Source organism: Octopus sinensis, linkage group LG25 (genome assembly GCF_006345805.1).
Source record: "Octopus sinensis linkage group LG25, ASM634580v1, whole genome shotgun sequence".
Lineage (NCBI taxonomy): Eukaryota > Metazoa > Mollusca > Cephalopoda > Octopoda > Octopodidae > Octopus > Octopus sinensis.
In genome coordinates this window covers 3,254,762-3,272,119 of record NC_043021.1, presented here as the reverse complement: position 1 = coordinate 3,272,119, position 17,358 = coordinate 3,254,762, and the positions used below count along the sequence as shown (strand labels likewise).

At 38.4% G+C, this 17,358-nt stretch overlaps 1 protein-coding gene across 3 annotated transcripts in view; it reads left to right on the top strand.

Annotated features, from left to right (window-relative positions):
• The window catches only part of LOC115224377, a 49,390-nt gene extending 33,287 nt beyond the window's left edge, over positions 1-16,103 (top strand). The window contains exons 2-4 of one of the 3 annotated variants that reach the window (XR_005003816.1): positions 6,056-6,780; positions 6,814-12,645; positions 15,380-16,103. Coding sequence is in view for 1 of the 3 variants with exons in the window: in XM_036513275.1 (XP_036369168.1) it covers positions 6,483-12,563 (6,081 nt within the window). In the remaining 2 variants the exon portion in view is untranslated. Of the gene's footprint in view, positions 1-6,055; positions 12,647-15,379 lie in introns of those variants that run through there. The other 2 variants (XR_005003815.1, XM_036513275.1) reach the window with 2 other exon arrangements.
• The last annotated feature ends 1,255 nt before the right edge of the window (positions 16,104-17,358 follow it).

The following is a 17,358-nucleotide window of genomic DNA, read 5'->3' as shown; positions in this document are numbered from 1 at the left end:
TTTAACTTTTAATTGTTTCAATTGGTCCGATATTATTATTCTGTTGGTCTCTTTAGCTGACAAGGTGCATAGAGTATTTGGTTCGTGATCAGAAGGTCTTGATTTCAATTCTTAGTAGTGCATTGTGTCCCTCAGCAAGACACTTTACTTCATGTTGCTCCAGCCCAGCCCACCCAGCTGGCAAAAATGAGTTGTACCTGAATATCAAAGGGCCAGCCTTGTCGCATTCAGTGTCATTCTGAATCTCCCTGAGAACTACATTAAGGGTGTAAAAGCAAACGTTGAGGGCTGTTACGCCAAGACGACAGAAAAATTCTGAACACTAGGAGGATAAGCTTATGAAGAAGACAGTATAAGCAAAGGTAGTAGTCAGATAGAATCATATATATATATATACTAATAAAAAGGGTTCGGCAAAAGAATTGCGTCGCCGCATACCAAAGTTCAGAAATAGCAGCCAAAATCTTAGCCATTTCTTCTACTTTAAAAAGGGCCTTCCAGAGAACTCAAAATACTTGAAGTTTAAACACACAGGCAGAGGGTAAAGCAAACGAAAATCAATCGATATCTGATCATCCACGGACGCGCGTTTCTGAATTAGGTCTTACGTAAAGAATATAAAAAAATATATACTTTACCAACCGTATTCTTCATCAGTATGGATACTACCCTCTGCCTGTGTGTTTAAACTTCAAGTATTTTGAGTTCTCTGGAAGACCCTTTTTAAAGTAGAAGAAATGGCTAAGATTTTGGTTGCTATTTCTGAACTTCGGTATGCGGCGACGCAATTCTTTTGCCGAACACTTTTTATTAGTATTACTAAAATTTACCATGTTAGCGGTCCTGTTTTCATACCGAATCCTACTTCGTGAAATTTATTGATTACTTCTTAATTAATTAATTTTACCCTTTGTTATTATTGATATATATATATATATATATATATATATATATATATATATACATACATACATACATACATACACAATTTTAATGTTCACTATAATTTTTTCCTATAATATATATATAAGTTTCTTTCAGTTGCCATTTACAAATCCACTCACAAAGCTTTGGTAGACGCAAGGCTATAATTGAAGACACTTTGCTTGAGGTACCATTAAATGGACCTGAACCCAGAATCGTATGGCTGGGAAGGAAACTTCTTACCACACCTAGGAAGGAGAAACTGTGTCTCAGGGCTACTCCAGTAAGATGTAATACATCTAAGATATCCTAAAAGTTATCTATAATTCCAGCTTAAGACTGACCCAAATATTTCCAGCATAATAAATAGCCTCTGCTAAAAGCAGTGAAGGGTCAAATGGGAATGTTAAACCAGACAGCCAATTTAGTTTTATCACCTTGTTGTTTTGAGGCTTATATTTTAGTTAATTATGATAATTGTCTCTTAAATGGCAATCATGACTCACTGATTAGCCCAATTATTTGTCTGGTGTTTATATTTCAGCCATCAGTTTATTATTTTACAAAGAATCCTCTCAGATGTTTTTCACAGTATCATTATGTTTGAGAACAAAGTGAGGATTTTCAAGTTTTTCAGATAGCTGATGGTTATTCGGATTTTAGGGTTGAATTTCAAATTTTATATATATATCATCATCATCATCCTTTAACATCTGTTTTCCATGCTGGCATGGGTTAGACAGCTTGACCAGAGCTGGCAAGCTGTACCAGGTTCCTCCAGTCTGATTTGGCTTGGTTTCTACAGCTGGATGCTCTTTCTAATGCCAACCACTTTACAGTGTGTGCTGGGTGCCTTTAACACAGCTCTGGTATCAGTGCTTTTATGTGGCACTGGTTCAAGTGTTTTTTACATGACACCACCATCACAGGACTCGTGGAGGATGGATTTTCTTGAAAACAGCAAGGTATCAGGTCTCCCAGTCCTTTGTCATCTTGTCCAGAAGGTTCAGCATCCTGAGATTGTCCTTCAGTACTTCGTGCTATATATATAAATATATCACCGTGATAACCATGACCGACCAGGCTATCAGATGTTGCTACACATCGCTGGTCACAATGCGCTTCACATTGTTTTAGCCTTTAAATGATGCCACCCCACTGGCTAAGCGAGCAGGCCAACAGAAGAAAGAGTGAGAGAAAGTTGTGGCGAAAGAGTACGGCAGGGATCGCCACCACTCCCTGCCGGAGCCTCATGGCGCTTTAAGTGTTTTTTCGGTCAATAAGCACTCACAACGCCCGGTCTGGGAATCGAAACCACGATCCTACAACTGTGAGTTCACTGCCCTAACCACTGGGTCATTGCGCCTCCACACACACACACACACACATATATATATATATATATATATATATATATATATATATATGTAGGTAATATCATCATCATACATCCATGTTCCAAGCCCAAGGTGCTGCACAGTGGGACTGAACTCAAAACCACATAGTTGCAAAGTGTGCTTCTTTATTGCACAGCCATCCATGCCAGTGCTCTGCTCTTCAGATTTTTATATACTTATTTGGTAATTTACTTATGATTATATATAATTATGTATTTAGTCAATAAAATAACAGGAAAAAAACATCCTTCATTAATACATATATTAACTTCCTTGTTTTTGTTTTCGTTTCTACACCATATTTTTTTGCCCCTCCTTCATTCAAATTAAAATATTCATGTGATTCTTTTAATTTTGGTTTCTCTCATTTAACTCAATCATTAAATTCATCCCAGAATATGTTCACAATATTTACAAACTTTATTTGTTTCCTTCTTTGTGGTCCCATAACAATTCTCTTCATTCACCTTCCTGTAACTTCAGGGTATACCCTGAAACTTCTTCATCATCAGTCTCCTGTTGCAACCAGGGTAACCATGTATCTCCCTTACAGCAACACACCTGTTCCTGTCTCCCTGTCATACTTTAACCTCTCCTCACTTGGCATAAACCTACCTCTCTCAATACTACTCTTCCTGTTAGTTGCTAACATCAGTAATGCTGGTGCCACATAAAAAGTACCCTGTACACTGTACATTTAGCTGTGGAGAGCCAACATTAGAGTCTGATGCAGTTCCCTGGCTTTCCAGCCACTCTCCAAACATCCGACACATTCCAGTATGGGAAACAGATGTTAAAGGATGATGTTTCCTGTCAAGACACTTTGTAGATACACATAAAAAAACATATACACATTTTCCTTGTTCTTTTTGTGTTTAGTTGCATACATAGGCGCAGGAGTGGCTGTGTGGTAAGTAGCTTGCTTACCAGCCACATGGTTCCGGGTTCAGTCCCACTGCGTGGCATGTTGGGCAAGTGTCTTCTACAATAGCCTCGGGCTGACCAAAGCCTTGTGAGTGGATTTGGTAGACGGAAACTAAAAGAAGCCCGTCGTATATATATATATATATGTGTATGTTTGTGTCTGTGTTTGTCCCCCTAGCATTGCTTGACAACCGATGCTGATGTGTTTACGTCCACGTCACTTAGTGGTTCGGCAAAAGAGACCGATAGAATAAGTACCGGGCTTACAAAGAATAAGTCCTGGGGTCGATTTGCTCGACTAAAGGCAGTGCTCCAGCATGGCCACGGTCAAATGACTGAAACAAGTAAAAGAGTAAAAGAGAATATCAGTTTGTAGTCTTGTAGTTATCAATTTCAAACCTGAGTATCACAGACGCTTCATTTTGGTAACTGGTGGTTTTTCAGTCATTGGTTAGTTTAGCATGGGATTCGTATTATTTACAGAAGTGTGTCTGTTAACAAGTCACCCAGATAATAAAATATTTCATGAATGTTGCCATCCCCACCTCTTTTCTTTGTGGTCAAAAACCTCTGAAATAGATGACAAAAAAACATACTGAGGTGACCTAAAAGTTTGGAGCAAGTCTCACATAGGTAACTGAACAAGTTGTAGTTAATAAAAAGCTTATTTAGGACACAGCAAATAGAAAGGGATATGTGTTTGTGTGTGTGTGTGAATGTGTTTGTGTGTGTGTGTGAATGTGTGTCTATGTATGAATGTGTGTGCGTGTATCTGTGTGCTTTTGTGTATATATGAATGTTTGCACACTGGATAAAATGCTTAGCGGCATTTCATCTGTCTTTATGTTCTGAGGCCAAACTTGCCTTTCATCCTTTCAGGGTTAATAAAATGAGTACCAGTTGAGCACAGGGGTCGATGTAATCGACTTAATCCCTTCCCTGAAATTCCTGGCCTTGTACCAAAATTTGAAATCAATATTTACGTTCTATTATTTATAGCTTTATATGTACACTAGCAGTATCGCCCGGTGTTGCTCAGGTTTGTTTCGACCCTTTAGAATTGGAATTTTTGAAAAGTAAAAATTTTGCATTATGTAGCTTGTTATTCTCTTTAAGTGAACATTTTTCTGGTTGAAATACACTGAAAAATGACGACACAGCAGTAAAAAAATAGTAAAAAATAAGGATTTTCATAGAAAAAAAGCACCTTTTTGATGTTAATAATTTTTGGTGTTAACATGGTCCAATTTGAATTTCTTCTGTGGAAGGAAGAGCAAGCCTTCTTCTATCATACTCTCAATTTTGGTCAACTTGCACTGCAGGGTCTCGAAGGAGACAGTGTTAGTTGAAGGCTACCAAACCTGCCATACACAGACAACTTCAGCTTTATATATAGAGAGATTGAGAACCAATTGAAAAGGAGATTTATTCTGTTTCCTCAAAAGTTTATGAATTGAAGATGTCAATTCTAGTTCCTCTACCCTCACCTGGTATTTTTCCAGTTGTCATGGAAACCCAGTTTATTGATATTAAACAACAACAACTTGTGTTTTGTATTTACTACCATCAACTTTTTGTCTCCATTGCCATTTCCATTAAATCCATAAAATAGTACAATTATTAGTTTATTAGTAAATATCACTTGTACTGTTCAGTTACAAATTCTCAGGTGTCAATGACTTCATGACCGATTTGAGAAGTGATATCTTTATGTTAACTTGTGCAGCAAGTTATTACATGTCAGTTTGATAAAAGCCTTTCTAAGATGGTGAAGAGCTCAGTCGGCTTCTGTGGTTGAACTTTTATTTTGGTTTATAACAGACATGTAGAACAGTTGTTCTCAACCAGTTTTTATCTGTGGACCTCTTTGATTCCTATTTTACTTGGGTGAACCCTCTCATAGCCATTCGATGCTTAACCCTTTCGTTACTGAATTTATTTTGAGATGCTCTCTGTTTCTTCCAATTATGTTAAATATAACAAAGAATTAAGTAAAATAACATCGTTATCATTAAGCTAGAGTTAGGGACATAAATTGTGATTAAGGTTTGGTGGAAGGTTTTAATTCAGAAATTTTGAAAACCAGACATTTGTACTAAAGAGCCAGAGCCGGTTTCAGCCGGGTTGGTAACGAAAGGGTTAAATAATTTTATTACATTTTTATAACTAAATATTATTGGAAATTTTACTTTAAAAAATTGTTAAACTATTTTGTGTAATGTAGAAGTATAACCTTATACGGGCTCCCTAAGGGTGATACAGACCCCAGTTGAAAACTGCTGGTTTAAAAGTTTGTTTCCCAACCACATAGTTTCAGGTTCAGTCTCACTGCATGGGTGTCTTCTACTATAGCTCCAGACTGATTTAAGTCTTGTAAGGGAATTTGATAGAGGGAAACTAAAAGAAACCTTGTATGCATGTATGTATGTGTGTATGTGTGTGTGAGTGGAACCATTAATCCAGATACATTTTTCCTTCTCCTCTCTCTCTCTCTCCCCATTTTTTTTTCTTCTCATTCCTTTCTGTCAAGGCTCAAAATGTCAGTGACTTCCCTATTTTTCCCAAGCATCAAGCTAATACACCTACTTGATCCTTCATCAGAACATAAGCAGCTGGAAGAAATGCTGATGAACATTTTTTTCTGGCATGCTAACAATTCTGCCTGCGTGCTGCCTTATTCATATTATTAAGGATAAAATCTGTTATTAGGCAGGAAATTTTCATTGTTGTATAATTTTTGATATGTTCATTTTATCTTTTGATTTTCATTATATTATTTTTTTATTTTTTTCTGCTTCTGTATTTTCTAGATTATGAAAGATCATTTGAAATCGGACACAACCCTGGATATTTGACTTCACTTCTCTGGAACCTGGAACTTCGATATTAAAAAGACTTCCATTAGAGAACATATTTCTTAATTTCATTAACAAAAACAAAAACAAAACAACAACAACAACAAAAAAAAAGTAAAAGTAAAAAAGATTTCTATCGCTCAAAGAAAGTATTTAGTACCCAGTAATATCTGTTGAGTCCACAAGCGAACATTAGAACAAACAGCTTTGAAAAGGAAATAGTATTTTATCCCCCCTTTTTTTTTTCCTTATAATCATAGTCTGACACAGCAGTTTGTGACTTGTGTTAACATGGATTTAAAGTGTGTCTAAGAGATTAAAACTTCAAGACTGGTTTCACTTTAGTTATGTAAACAGTGAATCAACTGACTAGAGTACAGATATGATGGATGTTCTCCAGTCTGCTGCTGCCGCAGATAACAGAGAAAAAGATGCTAACACTGAACCCGATGCCATTAAAGTCAAAATGAAAACAAGACCTCCTGTTAGTTCTATTACTAAACTGACCAACGTTATTTCAAGTTGTGTGACTGTTGGAAAAAAGAAGCAAGTTCACAGCATATACAATTCTACGAATGCAATTAAGAAGAGAAGATATTCGCATATTATAAATGCTCATAAAACTCAGGTTGAAAACACTAAAACTGATAACGAGAAGGATAATGACAAGAACAAGAACAATAACAACAACAACAAGAACAACGATGATGATGACGACGATGACGACGATGATGATGATGACGATGCTGATGATGGTGACAGAGACATCAGATTGAAACCAAAACTATACATTGATGAAAGCAGAATGGAAACAGAGGAAAAACAGACTGGGAAGCAAGCAGACTCCGACGATGTGTGTAACATGGAATCAAAGTTAGCCAAAACTACCGAGCTACCAACGGAAGCAAGTAAAGACAAAGAGACAACTGATGGCACGGCTAAAAAATCAGGCATTTCAATTCCTGAATTGGCAAAGAAAGAAAACAACGTCAAAGGATGTAAAGATAGATTTGTACGCAAGTCGCACGACACTTCGGTTCAACCAAACATGTCACCTGATTCCACCACGTATATCGGAGATGATATTTCTTTGCAGAAAATACAGCGCAAAGTATCTTTCATTTATGTGAAAAATAGTTTTATCTGCTTAAAGTGTATGAAAAAATTTTGTGGCGCTTCTCTTTTCCGTAAACACCTTTGGTGGCATCTCCATGGAAACACATCAAAAGATTATCTTTGTCCCTACTGCAACTCTCTGACCGAGAAATCAAAATGTCCAACTGTTTCTAAAATAGTTCGGCTATTAATCTCTTCTGCTTCAGATTCTTCTATATCTTTAGAGACGAACTCTGTGTTTGGTTTTGAGAAAATATCGCATACTCCTGGAAACGGTCCTCATAAGAATACAGTGTCACAGCAACTTAATAATTCTGATTATTATAGCTGGGAAAAACTGAAGTCAAAGCAAGTCATTTCCTCTTCTGTATTGGAACATGGTGTTGGCAACGTAGCTGGGCTATACGACAGTGGCAAAACAAATAAACCAATGGAGACAACTGATCAGGTTTTCACCATTTCAGATGATGCTCCACTTAATTTATCTATCAGTAGTGCCCACAAGACAAATCTCTCTTCTGACTCCAAAAGCATATCGGTATATGGAAACACTGAAGCCTCTTTGCCCAAAAACTATTCACAAAACTCCTATCACACATTCCCCAACGTAGAACAAAATCAGTTGGTATTCAGTGGAAGTCATGGTATATATTTTTGTCAGGATTGCAACAGTAGTTATGAATCAACTAAATCATTTTATGCTCATGTTTTATGGCATTTAGAATGTCAATTAGCGCTTTGCTCTTCATGCATGGATCAGTGTGACTATTTGGATAGCCCGACTGAAAAAAGGCCAGGGAGAACTTGCTGTTTGATGGCTTACATTGTACTGTGTCTCTCGGAGGATAATGCTCTGAAGAAGCAGCTGAAATTGTGCTGGAAAAGAGATGAGAAACACAACCTCACTTTCACAGTATATGTAACTATGGAAGGAAATACTGCTGAGCCAGCTGATGTTTGCCAAATAATCCCAAGTGATGGTCACTCTGGATACTCAGTGAGAAAACTCAGCATCAAAGATACCATCCCTCCTTTGGTTTCTTCTCAAGAGCGTTTGCCCGTTTTTAATTCATCCGATTTAAGTTCCTTGATAACTCACTCGGATAAATCTGTTCCCAACACAGGAAGGAAGTCTAAAGGTGTTATCACCATTATCTTATGTCAAAACGTTTATGAATGTTTGAATTGTAAAGAAGAACTGTATTCCCATGACTTGCTGATTTCTCATCTACTCTGGCATTTCCATTCGCATGATCATCTTTGTACATACCCTAATTGTTTAACCAAGCGGTCTTGTCCAGTTTTAAATAATGTTTTACCATGCATTCCAGTTTTGGACAGTAGTTTTAACGTTCAGATTCCTTTCTTCATAAGCTGGGAAGTACTTCCTACTGGGAAGACACACTTTTCTGTACATTTTATGAATCGTTATAACAAAGATAAAACTGAAGTCCAGCTAAATCTTAGTGGTCGTCTTAGCCCAGCTTCAAAGGACAGTGGCATTTATGTGGACTACGATAAAGGCAGCAGAAACCTGATCCGACTTAAAACCACTTCTCCCGAAGCTGTTTCACTTACTTGTTTAAAAAAGACCAGAAACACAGAAGAAATTTCAAGTGGTGAAAAACCTGCTTTGAGTGATGTGCAAGGCTTCAGTTCAAATGCTGTGTTAGACAAAGAAAAACACCAATCTCTTTCTCATACCCCTCTTTCTCAAAAGAAATCTGCTCCAGATAACTTAACCGAAGTTGATAATGTTCCGAGTCAATCAAATTCAGAAACAGACCCAAACGACAAGAAAAGTTCATTTGAAGGCTTTGAAAAAATGTCATTCATTTGTAAATCTGATCAGTACATATGTTTAGACTGTAGTAAACGTTTCATAGCGCTAACTCATTTCAAGTCTCACATTATGTGGCATTTCCATGTGTTGAAGAAGCTCTGCTCACATGGAGACGAGCAGACGTTTGATTGTCCAATCTTGAGAAACATCATGCTTTGCCTGCCCGACAGCGACAAGATGACGAAAACTGTTGAAATTCATTGGAAGAAAGAGTCTTCTGGAAAAACTACATTCAAAGTACAGACCTACTACCTGAAACCAGCAAAACCCAAAGTAAATTTAGAAAGTCACATAGATTTCACTGCTGATAATTCTGACTCTGATACTGTAATAGTTATTGATGATATTGATGACAACGAAATGTTGCTTCGGCAATCTGCTTCCTCCGTATCTTTTGACAGTTCTACATCTGCAGATACTGCATCAAGTCAACAAGAGACGACACCTCCTCTCACTGCTGCTACTAATAACACTACTTCTAGTACAGGTGCTACCGTGACAGCAATTAAAGAAAATGGATATGGAAGCAGTACCAGTATTTCAACTACTACACTGACAGAAGACAGTGTTTGCTCACCTGTGACTGAAGAAGGAAACGGTTCCAAGACATTTCCCGCTGTCTTAGAAGAGAATAGTGTTTGCTCATCTGCCACAAACCTTACACAAGTCAGTACTTGTACTGCTGCTGCTACATCAGCAAATGACACTATCCATACTCCTTCCACTCCTCACATAGACTCTGGCCCTTATTCAGCAGATGGTGTCCATAATTCACCCCCTTATACATTAGCAATTAACACTTCATCCATTCCTGCTCCCTCAACCATTTCTATAACAGAGAGTATTAGAACTTCACCAAATGCCACAGAACAAAACAGTGTTCAAACTCCCACTGCTGCTCCAACAGAAGACCCTTACAATCTGGTTTCCCCTAATGGTGTAAGTGACACTGTACCCCCTACTTCTACTAATGGCTCAGAAAGCAGGAGAGCAATTACAGATGATCAATCTTTAGGCTGTGAGGCAAAATCTGTCGATGAACATTCTTCTGTTGGTGGCTTTTATGTTTGTGGTTTAAAAGATTGCAAGTTTTCCAGCTTGACACCCGAACCCTTTTCAAAACATTTTACACAAGTCCACTCCGATGCTACCATATACCCTTGTGCTCATTGCAGCATTCAAGCAGAAACCAGTGAGAAATTATTGCAGCACATGGATTTGCATGCAACTAATAAGATGTTTCTATTGTACCAGTGCAGTATTCTCAGTTGCAAGTTTGGAACAAATCTTCGCGCTGAATTCTCGAACCATCTCCAGTTTTGTCATCAATCGAAATCTACGTATTCATGTAGATATTGTAAAGTGGGTCATCCCGATGTTAACAGTCTCATTAAACACTTTGAATCCAATCTGCTCAAATTCATCCACTGCCCACATTGCAATGCCAGAGACACCAGCCGAATCCGTATACTCAACCACATAAAATTGAAGCACTCTGAGAAGCCACGGCAGATCATTGTCTCCAGTCAAATAATCTGTGCTGAGAAAAAATTAAATGCAAAAGATACGGAAAAGAAAACTGCACATAAAGCCAATGAAAAACTGGTCAGATCTGAGAGCAATTCAGATTCTTCAAAAGCCACAAAAACTGCAGAATTTACAGACGATTCCACACACGAAAAAATATTTGATACTAGTCACTCATTCAGTAAAGAAGGTAAAACTGATGAAAGTAATGTAATGGGTAAAGAATCTGCAAAGGAATTAACTGCTGCATTACAGAGCTACCTGGATGATAATATAAGTTTAAAGCAGAGGAAAGCTATTCAAAGAAAAGAGAGATTATTAGCAAACTCGACAGCTGGTCCAGCAAAGAAAAGGAAATATGTTAAACGCAAGACTGGAAAAGATAAAACAAAAGCTACAGGGAAACCTCCAGTCCGCAAACTGAAAATTGTTCTTAAAAGAGTTGACAATTCTGTGATTTCGAAATCTGATAACAAGGACACAAGCGCCTCAGCTTCTCCCAAAGTAACAACTCCTCCTTACAAAGAGCGAAACGTGTTCCAATTATTCAATGAAATTGGGAACAACTGCCAAGTAAATAGCAGTTCTGCCATTTCTTCAGCAGAATGCCAAGGGGCCGCTGCTCCGAATATTGATGAGAATGCACGCAGCCTGGATAACGAGAAATTAACAGAGGAGGAGGCTTCTAGTGAGCCATCATCACCGAACATCAAGGAAACTTGGTTTAATGAAATAAGCCTTGGAGGACCAATGTTGAACAGCCGACTGAAAATATGTTTTACCACCGAACAGGGGAAATATAAGTGTTTGTTGTGTTGTTCAATTTTCAGCACTGTATATAAGATTCATTTGCATTTACTCAGTGACCACTTCCATTGGCCTCTTTGGAACTGTATGGACTGTGGCGTCCGTTTTTACTCTCTTTCTAAGATACGCTCTCACTGCTGGCGTAAGCATAAATTCAAAGACCATAACATTAAACCTCTTCCCTTACCATTAATTACAATGGGTGATAATGGCAAGCCATTTGTAAATACGACAAAGCCTTTATCAGATTCAGAGAGAAGGAAGTCCACAGAAGACGAGTCTGGTGAAGTGACGGCTGGTAATAAGAAAGCTCCAAGTTCAGATGGAAAGGAGATTAACCCTGTAAAAAGTAAAAAAAAGAAAAAATCAGTAAAAGTCCCTTCTAAAAAGACTTGTAAATTATGCTCATTTTCCTATAAGAAGAAAATGGAATTAATCATACACATGGTTTTAAGTCATAATCAAGAACTGAAAAACTCTATCACAGAAAAAGAAGTGACACTAATCGAGGAGTCTATTATTCGAGATGAGAGTGGGAAGTTTATTTGTCCTTTCTGTGAGCATTCTTGCAAGCAGAGGGTTGATTGCAAAATTCATATTTGGCGTGTTCATGTAGGACTGAAGTATTTGAATTGTCAGCATTGTAACTTTGTCACTTGGTTTTCTTCTTGTCTCCAGAAACATGAACAAGAAGAACATAAAGCTGAAGGGCATGCCACCTCAGAGGATGCGGGATTGGCTGTTCAGAAATCTCATGGGACAGATTCTACCAGACCTAACTATGGCCCTCAACCAGTTTCACCAAGTGTAAATGGATTCTTGGAGGAAAATGCTCCTGAACAGACTCATCTCCCAACTGTGGTTATGACACTGTCTGCAGGAGATGTGACTACGGCTGGAAGCAAACGGAAAGGAAAGGAGCCAGAAGAGGCTACGAAAAAGCTCAGTAAAAAGTCTTCGGTTCAACATAAAAGAAAAGTGTGGAAGAAAAACAAAAGCCCGCAAAAGAAGTCTGTACCTCGGTTACCGAAAACAGGCGCCGAGTCTAAGAACAATACTAAAGATGCTAACAATCTGGTTAAAAGTCGTGCAGATGTGACGAGCACAATTCTCTCTCTCCTTCAACAGACTCAGTCAGAATCTACCCTAACCAACGACCAAACAAGCTAGAATTTGAATTATTTATTTATCTGTATATTTATATTTCACTGTCTTGGAATATATGAAGAGACTCCTTCAGGCCATTGAAAAGGTAAGCAGTTTTAATGCTCACATCTTTGTTTTTCTAAAAAATCTTTTTTATGCGTACCCCAGCTAAGTTGCTCTATTCATAAATTGTTTCCCTTCATTTGTTTTAACGTTCCTTGTTTTGTTTGTCTTTTTGTTCCATTCATTCCGTCCAATCCTCTGAACCAGTTTCTCTTATATTCACCTTCCTGTAACTTAAGGGTATGTGCTGACATCTCTTTGCTATCTTCCCTTCTTTTCCAACTGGGGTAGCTATATATCTCCTCTACTGCAAGACACCTATTTCTGTGCCTCAGCCACTTTAACCTCTCATCACTGGCCAAAAAACCACCTCCCTCAAAAACATGAGAGCAGAAAGTTTATTTGTCTTTTCTGTGAATAGTCCAACCCATGCTAGCATGGAGAACAGACGTTAAACGACAATGATGATGATGAATGTCTGAAGTATTTGAACTGTCAGCATTGTAATTTTGTCACTTGGGTTCTCCAGGAGCATGGACAGAAAGAACATAAAGCTGAGGATACTTCAGTTGTGTGGGATCTTGTCTTGCAAATTACTAATTACCTCACTAGTCTTGGTGCCATGTAAAAAGCACCCAGTATACTCTGTGTAGAGGTTGGCTTTAGGAAGGACATTCAGCTGTAGAAACCATAGCAGAGCAGACATTGGGGCTTGGTATAGTCCCCAAAGCTCTTCAGATACTGTCAAACCGGCCAACCCATGCCAAGGAAAATTGGATGTTAAACAGTGACGATTTTCTATGCCAGCACAAGTTGGACAGGTGCTTATTTGAGACAACATTTGGGCTGGATGTGGTTGGTTTGACCCTTTCGTTACCAACCCGGTTGAAACCGGCTCTGGCTCTTTAGTATAAATGTCTTGTTTTCATTAGTTTTGAATTAAAATCTTCCACCAAACCTTAGTCACAATTTATGTTCCTAACACTAGATGAATGATAACTAAGTTATTTTACTAAATTCTTTGTTATATTTAAAATAATTGGAAGAAACACAGAACATCTCAAAATAAAAATGGTAATGAAAGGGTTAAACTTTTTTGCAGCTTATTCAGCCCCTGGCCATTATTCTTTCAGAACAATCATCTCCCCAACTAATTATATCACCTAGGTAACAGAAGCTATCAACAACTTCTAATGAGCCAGCCAACCATTTGATAGAACATATTTCTGTGAACTGCTTCAGTACATCTGCCACATACAAAGCCTGTTTTTGTGTTAGCCTGCCTCTGATTCCAGTACACTTTCCCTGCTTCTGTTGTTTACTCTAGGCTAAGGCAGTGAGTTGGCAGAATTGTTAGCACACTGTACAAAATGCTTAGCGGCATTTCATCCATCTCTAAATTCTGCCAGCATCAACTTTGTCCTTCATCCTTTGGGGGTCAGTGAAATAAGTGCCACTTGTGCACTTGGGTTGATGTAATCGACTGTACCCCTCTCCCAAAATTTCAAGCCTTGTCCCTATAACGGAAAGGTTTGTTTACACTAGGCACATCATATGTAGTTCCTACCCACTCCTTTTTATGCATATCAGGTAAAGCCATTTCCCTGGCAATACTAGGGTTTTTTTTTTGGGGGTTTTTTTTCCAACTTACTAACCCTTAAACTGCTGATCTCTATTGTGGAGGGAACATGTGGAAGGGTTCCCTCCACATGGAGGGAACATGTGGAAGACATGCAACAAAGTGGTGAAAAAGGATCTTCAGATGTTGGGCCTCACAGAGGGGATGACAAGGGATGGAGACTCTTGGTGGTTTGCTGTACTTCAGAAGACACGTAAAACTGAGGTGGTCCTTGCATGTCTTCTGCATCTCTCTCCAGCTGAACGTCCCTAATCTTGCTGGCTTGTTGGTGCTGGGGCTATTTGAAAAGCCCCTGTACCAGTGCCATGTAAATGCATCGAAGCCAGTGCCGCATAAAAGCACCCAGCACACTCTGTAAAGTGGTTGGCATTAAGAAGGGCATCCAGCTGCAGAAACCTTGCAACAACAGACATGGAGCCTGGGTAGTTCCTTAGCTGGCCAGCTCCATTCAAGCTCCTTTCTAATCTATGACAGCATGGAAAACAGATGTTAAATGATGATGATGATGACTCCCCCATTAATTATCACAAAGCCATTTGTTCTTGTTTCTATTCCTTACGGGATTCAAGCCTCTTCTCCTTATCTCCTCAAAGACATACAGTGTCTCGAAAGAGTCCAGAAGCTGGCTACCCGCATGGTTCATGGTCTCAAGAATTTGTCTTATGAAGAAAGGCTGAAGACACTCGACCTTTATTCTCTAGAAAAACGCCGCCGCCGTGGTGATCTCATTCTCGCTCGCAACATCATAAGCGGAAAGTGTAACCTCTCGAAAGAGCTGTTCTTCACTCCTGCTCCAGAGCGTCGGCTGCGGGGTCATTCCGAAAAGCCCTACCTGCGACGATTTCATCTCAATCGAAGGAGAGGAGCTTTCTCCGTCCGGGTTGCGGATCCGTGGAACAAGCTGCCAGACGAGATGGTGAAGATGCCCACAACCGCTTTGTTCAAAGTCTCCCTTGACCTCAAGTGGCCTGAACTCTTTACATGAACACCACCCTGTACATAACTCCATGTCTCCCTACATGGCCTTGCTTTTTGCTTTTGAGCCAAAAAATTAACTAACTAACTAACTAACTTATTTGCTTATTCTGTATCTTATGGTAGAACATTTCAGTAATCCAGTGTTTTTCTTTTCTTGCAGAACAAAAGAACTTCTGGAGAAGACGGAGACGAAAAAGGTCTGCCTGGAAATATTTTCAAATGGCTGTTAAATAAAAGATGGAAGTCTTGTTCATTTATGATTTTTCATTCGTTATAACATCGTTAAAACAAGTTTCTCTTTGTATATGTTTTTCTTGTTTACATTGAAACAAAAAAAAAAAACACTTTTCATATTGCATCGTCAGTTATTTTTCCTCCTCCCCATTTTCATTCCCCATATCTTGGTGTTAGCAACAAAATGATAATTGAATATTGTTTATTTATATTTCTGTTAAAAACAAACATTTCTGTTAAAAACCCCCCCATTTTTTTATGTGTTGTTTGAGAAAACATTTTACAAGTGACCATTGTACATTGTATTTAAATGTTTCCTTGTTTCTCGTTATCTTTTGTGATATTTTTTCTGTTTGAATATTACGTAACTTTTCACTTGTTGACTCTTTAAAATTAACAGTTGTGTGTTGCCTTTTCGTCGAAACATTGTCAATAATGGCATTTTTAAAAAAAAGTCTTAATTAGCATTTTTTAATATTCACTCAAATGGCTCTACTGCAAGGGAACGGACAAGCACATAGCTGTAGGCCTGAGAGTAAGAGCTTTCGTGTTTTAAAAAGAAAAAAAACAAACAGACAAAAGAAAACAGAACAAAATCTTTATATAAAATTCTACTGGGCAAGTTGCCAAACAATTTATTACATTCCACAGACAATGGATCATTATTAAGTTCTAGAAATATTTTTCAATGTTCTAATGTCCATAATGTTTTTCTTTCATGTTCAATGTGTTTTGTTACCGTTTTAAGCAATCCGTTTAATTAATAAAACAATTGTTTTTATATATTGTGATTGTAATAATTGTTAATCTATGTTAATTGACAATATGTTTGCCATCATCATCATCATCATCATCATCGTTTAGCGTCCGTTTTCCATGCTAGCATGGGTTGGACGGTTCTACTGGGGTCTGTGAAGCCAGAAGGCTTCATCAGGCCCAGTCAAATCTGGCAGTGTTTCTACGGCTGGATGCCCTTCCTAACGCCAACCACTCCTTGAGTGTAGTGGGTGCTTTTTACGTGTCACCCGCACAGGTACCAGACAGAGCTGCCACTTAATAATAACAACTGTGTGGTCCATAATAACAACTGTGTGGCAAACAAACTGATGTAGGCCAGAAGCATGCCTGTCAGTGGCTATTGAGCTCAGGGCTAAAGGCAGGGAGTGAAGTTTCCATCTCAGCTGCTCAAGATCAAAGCTTATTGACCCAGAATTACCAGGTGTAGGAGTTGTTGTGTGATAAGTTGCTTGCTTACCAACCACATGGTTCCGGGTTCAGTCCCACTGGGTGGCATCTTGGGCAAATGTCTTCTACTATAGCCTTGGTCTGACCAAAGCCTTGTGAGTGGATTTGGTAGTCGGAAACGGAAAGAAGCCCGTCATGTATATTTATATATATATATATATATATGTGTGTGTGTGTGTGTGTATTTGTTTGTGTGTCTGTGTTTGTCCCTCCAACATTGCTTGACAATCGATGCTGGTGTGTTTACGTCCCTGTAACTTAGCGGTTCGATAAAAGAGCCCAAAAGAATAAGTACTAGGCTTACAATGAATAAGTCCTGGGGTCAATTTGCTCGACTAAAGGCAGTGCTCCAGCATGGCCACAGTCAAATGACTGAAACAAGTAAAAGAGTAAGCCAATGTGATGAAACATGAAGTAGACCCAAAGTGCTAATTTTGCAACAAGGAGATTGAAACAGTAAATCACCTAATCTCTGGATTTAAGGTTTTAACTCCAATGGAGTATAACTCAAGACATGACAAAGTTGGTCAATATCTACACTGGTTAATATGTTGGCATTATAAAATCAAAGCTGTTGACAAATTGGATAAGCGCCACCCTGAAACTGTAACTGAAGAAGAAAAGGTAATGATTCTCAGGGACTTTCCAGTGCATATAGAC